Source organism: Pecten maximus, unplaced genomic scaffold, assembly GCF_902652985.1.
Source record: "Pecten maximus unplaced genomic scaffold, xPecMax1.1, whole genome shotgun sequence".
Classification (NCBI taxonomy): Eukaryota; Metazoa; Mollusca; class Bivalvia; order Pectinida; family Pectinidae; genus Pecten; species Pecten maximus.
In genome coordinates, this window is record NW_022982563.1 from 1 (window position 1) to 15,826 (window position 15,826).

The 15,826-nt window shown below is 38.8% G+C and overlaps 1 protein-coding gene across 1 annotated transcript; it reads right to left on the reverse strand.

Annotated features, from left to right (window-relative positions):
* Positions 1–529: 529 nt before the first annotated feature.
* LOC117320560 (transcription termination factor 2-like) lies at positions 530–15,643 on the reverse strand (the record flags this gene model as incomplete). Its single annotated transcript, XM_033875125.1, has 8 exons — positions 530–613; positions 1,580–1,654; positions 5,492–5,728; positions 10,219–10,280; positions 13,638–13,793; positions 14,283–14,487; positions 15,103–15,194; positions 15,542–15,643. Coding segments are annotated over 8 exons (1,013 nt in total), but the record flags the coding sequence as incomplete, so codon positions are not given.
* Between the last annotated feature and the right edge of the window lie 183 nt (positions 15,644–15,826).

Below are 15,826 nucleotides of genomic sequence, written 5' to 3' on the forward strand. Positions count from 1 at the left end.
CCCAGACAACACATTATCTAGATAGTGATAGATACATACCCAGACAAGACATTATATAGATAGTGATAGATACATACCCAGACAAGACATTATCTAGACAGTGATAGATACATACCCAGACAAGACATTATATAGATAGTGATATATACATACCCAGACAAGGCATTATCTAGATAGTGATAGATACATACCCAGACAAGACATTATCTAGATAGTGATAGATACATACCCAGACAAGACATTATATAGATAGTGATAGATACATACCCAGACAAGACATTATCTAGATAGTGATATATACCCAGACAAGACATTATATAGATAGTGATAGATACATACCCAGACAAGACATTATCTAGACAGTGATAGATACATACCCAGACAAGACATTATCTAGACAGTGATAGATACATACCCAGACAAGACATTATCTAGATAGTGATAGATACATACCCAGACAAGACATTATCTAGATAGTGATATATACATACCCAGACAAGACATTATATAGATAGTGATATATACATACCCAGACAAGACATTATCTGCTATGGCTTGTTTCCGTTTCTGCAACTGTACAATCTTCTCTTCAACTGTGCCACGACACAAAAACCTGTAAATATAAACAGATGTTAATTGATTCTGTATACAGTCCTTTTCAGACTCTATTCCCTTCTGCGAAAACCGCATGCAGAAATTTATAACCAAGTATAATCAAGTATTACATTGCTCACTTATGTATTCTCCCACTTGCTGCCGTTTACTTAATGTGTCATAAAAGGAAACGGATTAAAATAAGTCTTATACTTGTTTCCGAATCCTATTCACTTTATGATTGTATGAATGTGTATTGTATATGTATGAATTGAATGAATAAAATAAAGTTTATATTAAATTTATAACCACAGTACTAGTGGTTTTCACTCGGAAAGCGCCATTTTTTATTACTATTCATAATCATATAAACGCTTTACAATAACACACTTATCAGACAAGCGTTACTGTGATCTGAAAAATAATCTGCTAAAAACTGGGTTCCGAGTCTGAGGCAAGAATCCCGATTTTGCCTGCATTATATATTGACACAAGTATGAGTATTTTTCTTGTGTTATTTGCAAAGAATTGTGCTTAAATACGCATTCACGCAGGCTATCTGGAGCACTGAGTTAATTATTTGTATCTCTTGCCTGTATATGATGCAAAACAGCATGTGACCTTGACCTTGTTCCAAAAATCCTATGAAAGTCTAATTTGTTGGATATATAATAGTCTTTTATCATGTGAAGTTTGATCAAAATCCTGCAAGGAATGAAGCCGCCGTTTGTGGAGCGCTGACAAACTTTGGTGTTATGTACATACAGACACTGAGGAAACCTTATTAAATAATAAAGCACCCCCATCTCTTGTAGTTTATTTATATAACACTGGTCAGTAGAGGGAAAGCTATGTTGCCTAGAAGGCAAACATTTTCCTAAACTACACTGAATGGACGTTGGTTCTTTGGGGATTTCCCAACTTTAATTTATATAGCTATGCTGCCTTGTGTTTATTATTTGAATAATTTAAAGTGAGTTCATACCTGTGTATGAAGACATCTTTCTTCTGTCCAACACGGTGGATTCTATCACAGGCTTGTTCCTCCAGGGAAGGGTTCCTATAAAAATGTCAAAGAACAACGCTAATAGAAATCACTACCAACTAAATGTCAAACTACACTGCCACTAGAAATCACCACTAACACTGCTAGTAATGATTAAAACAAAGTTTAATCAATATCTGACAGGTTTTAGTTTGACACAAACGTTGATGATGGATGATTTTGGTTTGGTTTATTTTGTTTAACGTCCTATTAACAGCTAAGGTCATTTAAGGACGGCCTCCCGTGCGTGCGACATGCATGCGTGTGGTGAGTGCGTATGTGTGTTTAGGAGGCTGCGGTATGTTCGTGTTAAGTCTCCTTGTGATAGACCGGAACTTTTGCCGATTTATAGTGCTGCCGAAGACACCCAGCAGTACACCCCACCCGGTCACATTATACTGACAACGGGCGAACCAGTCGTCCCACTCCAAATATGCTGAGCGCTAAGCAGGAGTAGCAACTACCATTTTTAAAGACTCTGGTATGTCTCGGTCTGGGGAAAGAACCCAAAGCCTTCCTCACAGGGGCGAACGCTCAACTTAAGACCAAACGTGAGGCATTGTCAAGGGAGACATTAGGAAGAAGAAAGTTGTTCAGAAAGAAGAGAAAAGATAAGATCCCAAATTTAGTCACCTCTTACGATCATGCAATGGTGGCAGCAGGTACAATTCTTACGCCTTACCTGATGATGGATGAAAAGTGATTGCAAAAGGTCAATGAGTTTGGGTAATCTAAAATCAATAATCAGTGACCAATTCAATGTAATTGAATTACACACATCACGATTGTCTACATAGAAATACCCGTCAGAGTAAACAGCTGTGTCTGTTTACAACAAATACCCGTCAATAAACAGCTGTCTGTTTACAACAAATACCCATCAGAGTAAACAGCTGTGTCTGTTTACAACAAATACCCATCAGAGTAAACAGCTGTCTGTTTACAACAAATACCCATCACAGTAAACAGCTGTGTCTGTTTACAACAAATACCCGTCAGAGTAAACAGCTGTCTGTTTACAACAAATACCCGTCAGTAAACAGCTGTGTCTGTTTACAACAAATACCCGTCAGAGTAAACAGCTGTCTGTTTACAACAAATACCCGTCAGAGTAAACAGCTGTGTCTGTTTACAACAAATACCCGTCAGAGTAAACAGCTGTGTCTGTTTACAACAAATACCCGTCAGAGTAAACAGCTGTCTGCATGTTTACAACAAATACCCGTCAGTAAACAGCTGTGTCTGTTTACAACAAATACCCGTAAGTAAACAGCTGTCTGTTTACAACAAATACCCATCAGAGTAAACAGCTCTGTCTGTTTACAACAAATACCCGTAAGTAAACAGCTGTCTGTTTACAACAAATACCGTCAGTAAACAGCTGTGTCTGTTTACAACAAATACCCGTCGGTAAACAGCTGTCTGTTTACAACAAATACCCATCAGAGTAAACAGCTGTCTGTTTACAACAAATACCCGTCAGTAAACAGCTGTCTGTTTACAACAAATACCCATCAGAGTAAACAGCTGTGTCTGTTTACAACAAATACCCGTCAGAGTAAACATGTCTGTTTACAACAAATACCCGTCAGAGTAAACAGCTGTGTCTGTTTACAACAAATATCCATCAGAGTAAACAGCTGTGTCTGTTTACAACAAATACCCATAAGTAAACAGCTGTCTGTTTACAACAAATACCGTCAGTAAACAGCTGTGTCTGTTTACAACAAATACCCATCAGAGTAAACAGCTGTCTGTTTACAACAAATACCCGTCAGTAAACAGCTGTCTGTTTACAACAAATACCCATCACAGTAAACAGCTGTGTCTGTTTACAACAAATACCCGTCAGAGTAAACAGCTGTCTGTTTACAACAAATACCCATCAGAGTAAACAGCTGTCTGTTTACAACAAATACCCGTCAGTAAACCGCTGTCTGTTTACAACAAATACCCATCAGAGTAAACAGCTGTGTCTGTTTACAACAAATACCCGTCAGTAAACAGCTGTCTGTTTACAACAAATACCCATCACAGTAAACAGCTGTGTCTGTTTACAACAAATACCCGTCAGAGTAAACAGCTGTGTCTGTTTACAACAAATACCCGTCAGTAAACAGCTGTCTGTTTACAACAAATACCCATCAGAGTAAACAGCTGTGTCTGTTTACAACAAATACCCGTCAGTAAACAGCTGTCTGTTTACAACAAATACCCATCACAGTAAACAGCTGTGTCTGTTTACAACAAATACCCGTCAGAGTAAACAGCTGTCTGTTTACAACAAATTACAACAAATACCTGTCTGTTTACAACAAATACCCGTCAGTAAACAGCTGTCTGTTTACAACAAATACCCGTCAGAGTAAACAGCTGAGTCTGTTTACAACAAATACCCATCAGAGTAAACATGTCTGTTTACAACAAATACCCGTCAGAGTAAACAGCTGTGTCTGTTAACAACAAATACCCATCAGAGTAAACAGACAACAAATACCTGTCATTAAATAGCTGTCTGTTTACCACAAATACCCATCAGAGTAAACAGCTGAGTCTGTTTACAACAAATACCCATCAGAGTAAACATGTCTGTTTACAACAAATACCCATCAGATTAAACAGCTGTCTGGTTACAACTTTACAAATACCTGTCAGAGTAAACAGCTGTCTGTTTACAACAAATACCCATCAGAGTAAACAGCGGTTTATTTACAACAAATACCCGTCAGAGTTAACAGCTGTCTGTTTACAACAAATACCCGTCAGAGTAAACAGCTGTGTCTGTTTACAACAAATACCCGTCAGAGTAAACAGCTGTGTCTGTTTACAACAATTACCCGTCAGAGTAAACATGTCTGTTTACAACAAATACCCGTCGGAGTAAACAGCTGTCTGTTTACAACAAATACCCATCAGAGTAAACAGCTGTCTGTTTACAACAAATACCCGTCAGAGTAAACAGCTCTGTCTGTTTACAACAAATACCCATCAGAGTAAACATGTCTGTTTACAACAAATACCCGTCAAAGTAAACAGCTGTGCCTGTTTACAACAAATACCCGTCAGAGTAAACAGCTGTCTGTTTACAACAAATACCCGTCAGTAAACAGCTGTCTGTTAACAACAAATACCCGTCAGAGTACACAGCTGTGTCTGTTTACAACAAATACCCGTCAGAGTAACAGCTGTCTGTTTACAACAAATACCCACCAGAAAACAGCTGTGTTTGTTTACAACAAATACCCGTCAGAGTAACAGCTGTCTGTTTACAACAAATACCCGTTACAGTAATTAGCTGTCTGTTTACAAAAAATACCCGTCAGAGTAAACAGCTGTCTGTTTACAATAAATACCCGTCAGTAAACAGCTGTGTCTGTTTACAACAAATACCCGTCAGTAAACAGCTGTCTGTTTACAACAAATACCCGTCAGAGTAAACAGCTGTCTGTTTACAACAAATACCCGTCAGAGTAAACAGCTGTCTGTTTACAACAAATACCCGTCAGATTAAACAGCTGTATCTGTTTACAACAAATACCCGTCAGTAAACAGCTGTCTGTTTACAACAAACACCAGTCAGAGTAAACAGCTGTGTCTGTTTACAACATGTGTCTGTTTACAACAAATTCTCATAAATTCTGTAATACGTTAGCATATGTGGTTCCAAAACTCATAAATTCCTCAATTGATTTGTAATTTGGACTCTGTTATTGGTGAAATTCCAGACTGTATATGCAAACGTTATACTACAGAATACAATAGCTACAAGGATAATTAACAAATACACAAAAATATCTGTATATAAGGCAGTACCTAGTCTTAGCTTTTAGACATAGGTACACCTTGACATACCAATGTTGGTCCAATAAGAATAGGTGATTGCCTCCAATAAGGTTAAGTCCCACTCCTCCTGCACGTAGAGATACCAGCATCACTTCTGGGCCACCGCTGCTCGAATTAAAGGCATCCACAGCTTCTGTACGCTTCTTTGGGGGGATGTTACCCTTGATGATGCTGTATTTAATGTTGAGTTTGTCCAACTGAAGGCCGACAATCTCCAACATCTTCGTCCACTGGGACACAATTACACTGTGAACAGGATACAATGTTATCAAGTCACAATTACACTGTAAACATGTTACAATGTTATCAAGTCACAATTACACTGAACAGGATATAATGTTATCAAGTCACAATTACACTGTAAACAGGACACAATGTTATCAAGTCACAATTACACTGTGAACAGGACACAATGTTATCAAGTCACAATTACACTGTAAACATGTTACAATGTCACAAGTCACAATTACACTGAACAGGATACAATGTTATCATGTCACAATTACACTGTGAACAGGATAGAATTACTCCAGTAACATAACCTGTACACTTAGGAAGGCTGTTAAAGTTCTACATCCTCTCAACATAAAACAAGAGGCCCATGGGCCTTAACGGTCATCTGACAAACACTTACACTTACAGCAGGGACACACACCCCAATCCAGCATTATTACCATAAATTATTTATCGCAGCCAGTTATGTTTTAGATCAAATTTGGTTTTTATCCATTTAGCTTGTCCAGGAAGAGCAGCATCATAAAGCAAAATTTTAGCCAAGTTCCCATTTTTGGGGCATGCCCCTCTGTCCCAATGGGTCAGACAAGACTCATTTATATCAATTAGGATTGCCTTTCCCCAATGATGTTTCATACTAAATATGGTTGTAATCAATTCAGGCATTAAGGAGGAATTGCATTTTTAAGAAATGTTTAACCTAAGCGCTCCTTTTGCCCCATCTTTTTTTCCCCAGGGGTCAAACCTGTCTCATTAAAAAATATGATTGCCATCACCATAGCAAAATTTCATCAAAGTTCCCCTTTTGGGGCCCCGCCCCTCTGGCCCCAGGGGCCACACCAGCCTCATTTATATAAAATATGACCACCCTCCACCAATGATGTTTCACACAATATCTGGTTGAAATCCACCAAAGGGTTAAGGACGAGTAGGATTTTATAGCAAAATTTCATCAAAGTTCCCTTTTTTGGGCCCGTCACTCTGGCCCCAGGGCTCACACCAGCCTCATTTATATAAAATATGACCACCCTCCCCCAATGATGTTTCACAACATATCTGGTTGAAATCTACTAAAGGGTTAAGGAGGAGTAGGATTTTATAGCAAAATTTCATCAAAGTTCCCCATTTGGTGCCCCACCCCTCAGGCCCCAGGGGTCACACTAGCCTCATTTATATAAAATATGACCGCCCTCCCCAAATGATGTTTCACAACATATCTGGTTGAAATCCACTAAAGGGTTAAGGAGGAGTAGGATTTTATAGCAAAATTTCATCAAAGTTCCCCATTTGGGGCCCCGCCCCTCAGGCCCTAGTGGTCACACCAGCCTCATTTATATAAAATATGACCGCCCTCCCCAAATGATGTTTCACAACATATCTGGTTGAAATCCACTAAAGGGTTAAGGAGGAGTAGGACTTTATAGCCAAATTTCATCAAAGTTCCCCTTTTGGGGCCCCGCCCCTCAGGCCCCAGGGGTCACACCAACTTCATTTATATAAAATATGACTGCCCTCCCCCAATGATGTTTCACACCAAATTTAGTTGTAATCCACCCAAGGGTAAAGGAGGAGTAGGATTTTATAGCAATATTCACCTAAGTTCCCTTTTTGGGGCCCCGCCCTTCTGGCCCCAGGGGTCAGACCAGCCTCATTTATATAAAATATGATTGCCCTCCCCCAATGATGCTTCAAACCAAATTTGGAAGTAATCCACCCAAGCGTTAAGGAGGAGTAGCGTTTTGAAAGAAAAAGTTTACGGACGGCGCACGGCGCACGGCGGACGGCGGACGACGACGGACGAAGCACGATGACTATAGGTCATCCTGACCCTTTGGGTCAGATGACCTAAAAAGTCATTTATGGTATGGAGAACAATAGAATTGTTAATAATCAACAAGTGTTGTCAGAAGATAACATAGCTTGCCGAGTTGGTTCAATTTCGGAATTAAATTCATAAAAGTAGGTCAAAGGTCACAGTCAAGGTCAGCAGGTCTGCAAATGTAGTACCAGTGGAAACGTCTTGTCACAAGGAAAACATATCTGACAAATATGACAGCCCTATCTTGTAAGGTTAACATGTACAGTGGCCAAGGTTCCAAGTTTTTTAAAAGTAGGTCAAAGGTCACAGCGCAGGTCAGCAAATGTACGTTGTACTGTACTAATTGAAAGGTCTTCTCACAAGGAATACACCTTCCACATACTTAAGTTGTATCCTCATTTGTATTGACACAACAGTGTTTTATAAAAGCATTAACCAAACTGTCTATCGATGCCGACCACGTGGACACTGGCGTATAGCAGTTAGCTCCCCTTCACTTTGTCCTAGCATGCTTAAAATTATTACAAGAGGCCCAGGGGCCTTAACGGTCATCTGACTCTAAATTAAAACCCTTATATTATTGTAGTATGCATTCTCTGTAGCAAGTATATAGTGGCACTGTTGGCTATGGTGGCCATCTTGGAATTCTGACCGACCCAATAAATAACAACACTTGGTCTGGACCATCTAAGGATAATTTCTGGTAAGTTAGAGCTGAATCCCACCGGTGGAATTTGAGAAGAAGTTTGAAATAGGTGTTGTTCAGGAAAACCATGATTGCGCAATCATGTTACAAAATGGCCGCCATTGCTGCCATGTCAAAGTTTTTACGAGACCGAAAAAATAACAACACTTTGTTGGCCCTCCTTCCTTAACATCCTCACCAATTTCCAGCTCAATGGCACCAGTGGAACTGGAGAAGAAGTTTAAAATGTGTTTTTCAAGATGGCTACCATGGCGGCCATCTTGGATTTCAGACCAATCTAAAAAATAACAACACTTGGTCGGGATCATCTCAGGAACATTTCAGGTAAGTTTCAGCCCAACAGCACTGGTGTAACTTGAGAAGAAGTTTAAAATGTGTTTTTCAAGATGGCTGCCATGGCGGCCATCTTGGATTTCAGACCAATCTAAAAAATAACAACACTTGGTCGGGATCATCTCAGGAACATTTCAGGTAAGTTTCAGCCCAACAGCACTGGTGGAACTTGAGAAGAAGTTTTAAAATGTGTTTTTCAAGATGGCGGCCTCAGCGCCATCTTGGATTACGGACCGACCGGAAAAATAACTACACTTGGTCGAGATCATATCAGGATCATTTCAGGCAAGTTTCAGCTCAATAGCACTGGTGGAACTTGAGAAGAAGTTTAAAACGTGTTTTTCAAGATGGCGGCTATGGCGGCCATCTTGGATTTCAGACCTATCTAAAAAATAACTACACTTGGTCGGGATCATATCAGGATCATTTCAGGCAAGTTTCAGCTCAATAGCACTGGTGGAACTTGAGAAGAAGTTTAAAATGTGTTTTTCAAGATGGCGGCTTAGCGGCCATCTTGGATTTCGGACCGACCCGAAAAATAACAACACTTGGTCGGGATCATATCAGGATCATTTCAGGCAAGTTTCAGCTCAATAGCACTGGTGGAACTTGAGAAGAAGTTTAAAATGCGTTTTTCAAGATGTCGGCTATGGTGGCCATCTTGGATTTTGGACCGACCCGAAAAATAACAACACTTGGTCGGGATCATATCACGATCATTTCAGGCAAGTTTCAGCTCAATAGCACTGGTGAAACTTGAGAAGAAGTTTTAAATGTGTTTTTCAAGATGGCGGCTATGGTGGCCATCTTGGATTTCGGACCGACCCGAAAAATAACAACACTTGGTCGGGATCATTTCAGGATCATTTCTGGCAAGTTTCAGCCCAACAGCACTGGTGGAACTTGAGAAGAAGTTTAAAATGTTTTTTCAAAATGGCGGCTTTGGCGGCCATCTTGGATTTCGGACCAACCCGAAAAATAACAACACTTGGTCAGGACCATCTCAGGATCATTTCTGGCAAGTTTCATCTTAATCCCACTTGTGGAATTTGAGAAGAAGATTGAAATGTGAAAAGTTTACGGACGGCGGACGGCGCACGACGCACGGCGCACGGCGGACGGCGGACGACGACGGACGAAGCATGATGGCTATAGGTCATCCTGACCCTTCGGGTCAGATGACCTAAAAATGGTACATAAATCTATAATAAAATCTTTTAAGAGTAATTTATTTGTTGAATAATAAATCTCCTGATGATATAGATCAGAATATCCTTTTAGTATTTGTAAATGCTATTATCATTTATATTTAGTGCCAATGATTTCTGCATGCTCTCCGACATCTGTTGTTAGAAAAGCTTGGCTACATTGAAATATAGAGGTTCCAGCATACAGCCAAATTTTCTTTTCTCTCAGAGACATGATTAGATTTACGACAGTAAGAGATAATTTGAAAATCTGATGGGCTAATTGTGTTATGTACTCTGGATGGTCTAAGAAAAAGGTCGACCCAGATAAACTGTGTGAGTTGGCAACACCGCATATACAGTGTACTTGTCTTAGATCTCATCATATTTGGGGGAAAAAAAAAGAAAATTTGTCTACATGCTTGAACCTCCCTAATTTCTCACAATTGAGGCTTACCTTTTTTGTTTTTGTGTATTTCCTACTCTGATCTCTTTTAGCTTGTCTAATAAGAACTTCATCTACAAAATAATAAGAACTGATCATATCTGGGAATTTTTCTTATAAATCAAATGCCTGAGAATTTACACTCAAATAAAAAGGACTCTCAATACCAAACCAAGTCTATACTATTGTAATGATTTCAGGTCAAATAACAACATTTTGTACATATTATACATATAATTTCAATATATGTATACAAATAGTGCATGTACATTATCAATCTATTGTCAATCTAATTTGCACAATTCCTGCACTTCACAATTACATGATATAATGATAATTCAAGTGTTACATAATATACATAACATATATAACATGCATCTATTACTTAGGAAATAGGTGTTATATATATATACTGACAGTAATTCTATGTGAGAGTCAAACAGTATATACTACCTGGGACTGACAGTAAGTCTACAGTATATACTACCTGGGACTGACAGTAAGTCTACAGTATATACTACCAGGGACTGACAGTAAGTCTACAGTATATACTACCAGGGACTGACAGTAAGTCTACAGTATATACTACCAGGGACTGACAGTAAGTCTACAGTATATACTACCAGGGACTGACAGTAAGTCTACAGTATATACTACCAGGGACTGACAGTGAGTCTACAGTATATACTACCAGGGACTGACAGTAGGTCTACAGTATATACTACCAGGGACTGACAGTAAGTCTACAGTATATACTACCAGGGACTGACAGTGAGTCTACAGTATATACTACCAGGGACTGACAGTAAATCTACAGTATATACTACCAGGGACTGACAGTAGGTCTACAGTATATACTACCAGGGACTGACAGTAAGTCTACAGTATATACTACCAGGGACTGCCAGCAAGTCTACAGTATGTACTACCAGGGACTGACAGCAAGTCTACAGTATATACTACCAGGGACAGACAGTAGGTCTACAGTATATACTACCAGGGACTGACAGTAAGTCTACAGTATATACTACCAGGGACTGACAGTATGTCTACAGTATATACTACCAGGGACTGACAGTAAATCTACAGTATATACTACCAGGGACTGACAGTAAGTCTACAGTATATACTACCAGGGACTGACAGTAAGTCTACAGTATATACTACCAGGGACTGACAGTAAGTCTACAGTATATACTACCAGGGACTGACAGTATGTGTACAGTATATACTACCAGGGACTGACAGTAAGTCTACAGTATATACTACCAGGGACTGACAGTAAGTCTATGGTATATACTACCAGGGACTGACAGTAGGTCTACAGTATACACTACCAGGGACTGACAGTAAGTCTATAGTATATACTACCAGGGACTGACAGTATGTGTACAGTATATATTACCTGGGACTGACAGTAAGTCTACAGTATATACTACCTGGGACTGACAGTAGGTCTACAGTATATACTACCAGGGACTGATAGTAAGTCTACAGTATATACTACCGGGGACTGACAGTAAGTCTACAGTATATACTACCAGGGACTGACAGTAAGTCTACAGTATATACTACCAGGGACTGACAGTAAGTCTACAGTATACACTACCAGGGACTGACAGTAAGTCTACAGTATATACTACCAGGGACTGACATTAAGTCTACAGTATATATTACCAGGGACTGACAGTAAGTCTACAGTATATACTACCAGGGACAGACAGTAAGTCTACAGTATATACTACCAGGGACAGACAGTAAGTCTACAGTATATACTACCAGGGACTGACAGTAGGTCTACAGTATATACTACCAGGGACTGACAGTAAGTCTACAGTATATACTACCAGGGACTGACAGTAAGTCTACAGTATATACTACCAGGGACAGACAGTAGGTCTACAGTATATACTACCAGGGACAGACAGTAGGTCTACAGTATATACTACCAGGGACTGACAGTAAGTCTACAGTATATACTACCAGGGACTGACAGTAAGTCTACAGTATATACTGCCAGGGACTGACAGTAAGTCTACAGTATATACTACCAGGGACTGACAGTAAGTCTACAGTATATACTACCAGGGACTGACAGTAAGTCTACAGTATATACTACCAGGGACTGACAGTAAGTCTATAGTATATACTACCAGGGACTGACAGTAGGTCTACAGTATATACTACCAGGGACTGACAGTAAGTCTACAGTATATACTACCAGGGACAGACAGTAGGTCTACAGTATATACTACCAGGGACTGACAGTAAGTCTACAGTATATACTACCAGGGACTGACAGTAGGTCTACAGTATATACTACCAGGGACTGACAGTAAGTCTACAGTATATACTACCAGGGACTGAGAGTGTGTGTACAGTTTACACTACCAGGGACTGACAGTAAATCTACAGTATATACTACCAGGGACTGAGAGTGTGTGTACAGTTTACACTACCAGGGACTGACAGTAAGTCTACAGTATATACTACCAGGGACTGACAGTAAGTCTACAGTATATACTACCAGGGACTGACAGTAAGTCTACAGTATACACTACCAGGGACTGACAGTAAGTCTACAGTATATACTACCAGGGACTCGCTGACAGTAAGTCTACAGTATATACTACCAGGGACTGACATTAAGTCTACAGTATATACTACCAGGGACTGACAGTAAGTCTACAGTATATACTACCAGGGACTGACATTAAGTCTACAGTATATACTACCAGGGACTGACATTAAGTCTACAGTATATACTACCAGGGACTGACAGTAAGTCTACAGTATATACTACCAGGGACAGACAGTAAGTCTACAGTATATACTACCAGGGACTGACAGTAAGTCTATAGTATATACTACCAGGGACTGACAGTAAGTCTATAGTATATACTACCTGGGACTGACAGTGAGTCTACAGTATATACTACCAGGGACTGACAGTAAGTCTACAGTATATACTACCAGGGACTGACAGTGAGTCTATAGTATATACTACCTGGGACTGACAGTAAATCTATAGTATATACTACCTGGGACTGACAGTAAGTCTATAGTATATACTACCTGGGACTGACAGTAAGTCTATAGTATATACTACCTGGGACTGACAGTAAGTCTACAGTATGTACTACCAGGGACTGACAGTGAGTCTATAGTATATACTACCTGGGACTGACAGTAAATCTATAGTATATACTACCAGGGACAGACAGTAGGTCTACAGTATATACTACCTGGGACTGACAGTAAGTCTACAGTATATAATACCAGGGACTGACAGTATGTCTACAGTATATACTACCAGGGACTGACATTAAGTCTACAGTATATACTACCAGGGACTGACAGTAAATCTGTACAAATATTAAATGCAGTCAATTGTCTACAAATATATTCGATATCAATTCTATGTGACATACTTTTGTGCTTAAGAACGACTGTTCAAACACTGGTGATGCTTTGGTGATCAGCTTCGGTTCCTCCGGTTTGCCTGGTTCCTCCAGCATTAGATCCCTCATTTGTTCAGCAATGTCTAATTCCAGTCCTTCAGACTCAGCCGTCTCCTCATCAAATGCCTAAAATATAGACATATTTTTGTGAGCCTCACAAAGACAAAAGCTTCAGAGATTCAGTTTTTTCTGTAAATGCCAAAAATGTGACTGTATATAGAGAATGTACAACATATCCCATCAACTCCTCCTTTTTGATCAGAGATGGAAGTATATTTTTGATAAACAAGATTTGACTGTTGACTGATTTCAACAGCTTAATTAGCTTTTACAGATTAATCTTGTCCAAAATTTATGTCAAAGAATTAAATATCTTTAAAATTGACTGAAAATCTGACAGGAAACAAACAGATTGATGACAGGAAACAGAAAGATTGATGACAGGAAACAGAAAGATTGGTGACAGGAAACAAACAGAATATTATGATGACAGGACAAAGGAATAATATGATATCCCTCCTCTTTCACATAATTATGCAACAGTTCAAACGAGAAAAAAAAGTAAACTTCCACTTGTCAGTGAACAAAAGCTAGTCAAAAGATAGTACTACTTACATCTCTCATAAGACTGAGGTGGCTGCAGCACTGTCTCAGCCTCAGCAGTAACACAAGAATCTGTTGAGCGCCAACTTTCTTGTTCTGGTGCGATGCTGCCCCATCACCTCGTCCATCATCCTCACGGTCTTTAAACGGATTGACATTCTCTTTAATGATGCCTTCTTTCTCATCTTGCCTTCTCAGATATTCCTTTAGTACAGACCTTTATAGACAACCCAAACAAAGCAAACATTTCACACTTCAATTTCAAACATATCCAAGCTCACTAATTAATTAACACAATGCATATTTCTAACATCAAAGCTCACTAATTAATTAACCATGCATATTTATCGTCTCCAACTCTGGTCCAACTTCTGTATCAAAATGCATAGAAGGTGGGGATCTGAGATATAATATTAGTTTGTAAATTTCACTGTCCAAAAAGGTATCAGCTGATCACATTTTTTAATAAACAGACTCAATACAATTAATTGTGATTGCAGTTATTGAGCCATTTTAGGCTCCATTCTGTTACAGACGATCTATTAAAATTTCACAATGCACTAAAATGTAAGTGTGTTAATTTTGTACACCTACAGCTGTGCAGCTAGGACTGGTATGGCATATTTGATTGAATCATGATCATGAATAATCATATTTATCATCATTTGCCAAAAATTGTTTTTCTTTTAATCAATTTACAGATTAAACAAGTTGTTTAAAACAGACTAGATGTTCGAGATAAAAAACAATTGATTTATCTAATAATAGAGTACAAATATTGAGTTGTCTTGAATTCCAATATCTACCATACTTTCATGAAGTTGACATTTACCGAGACTGAGAAAACACTTTATCATAAACAGATCTCTCGCTCTCCGAAAGTTCCAACTCCCAGACCTGACTGGACTTGGCAGTCATGGCAACCTGGGAAATAAAAGACCACAGTTAAAAATTACTAAAGTATGTGTGTTTTATATTATCATTATCATGAATATGATAAGTTCAAATCTTATCAGAAAGTAGTGATTTTTAATCTGATCTGTATGCAGTTATAGGTATCTTTTTTTAATAAATACAGATTAGAACTAAAATAAAACATATTTTGGTAAGTACATGGTAATCAGATTAACACAACAAACTTAACATCCACATCACATTTAACTTTCAAAACTCAATACAAGGATTTGTCAATTAATATACATGTATTACAGAAGATTATTTTGACAATTATATGAATTTTTATTAATCTTTCTCACTAACATATGCCTTACCAAGGGCTTCCCGGCCTTGTCTGTCTGCGTCTTTGTTCTCCGTAAGAGTAGTGATTTCACTAGAATGTTGAGTCGATTTTGTCCTGAAGCTGAAAGAAGAATCTGGAATTATTGGACAAAAATCATCTTTGAGAGATAATGATTAAACACATCCTTATAAAGTTTTGAGGCACTGGTCAAATATTGAGAAAGGAGACCTCAGAACAGAGCAAAACATACCGGGATTGATACATGGAGAATCGCCACCATTCTTTAAATGTAGAATCTAATAGAATCTATCATGGG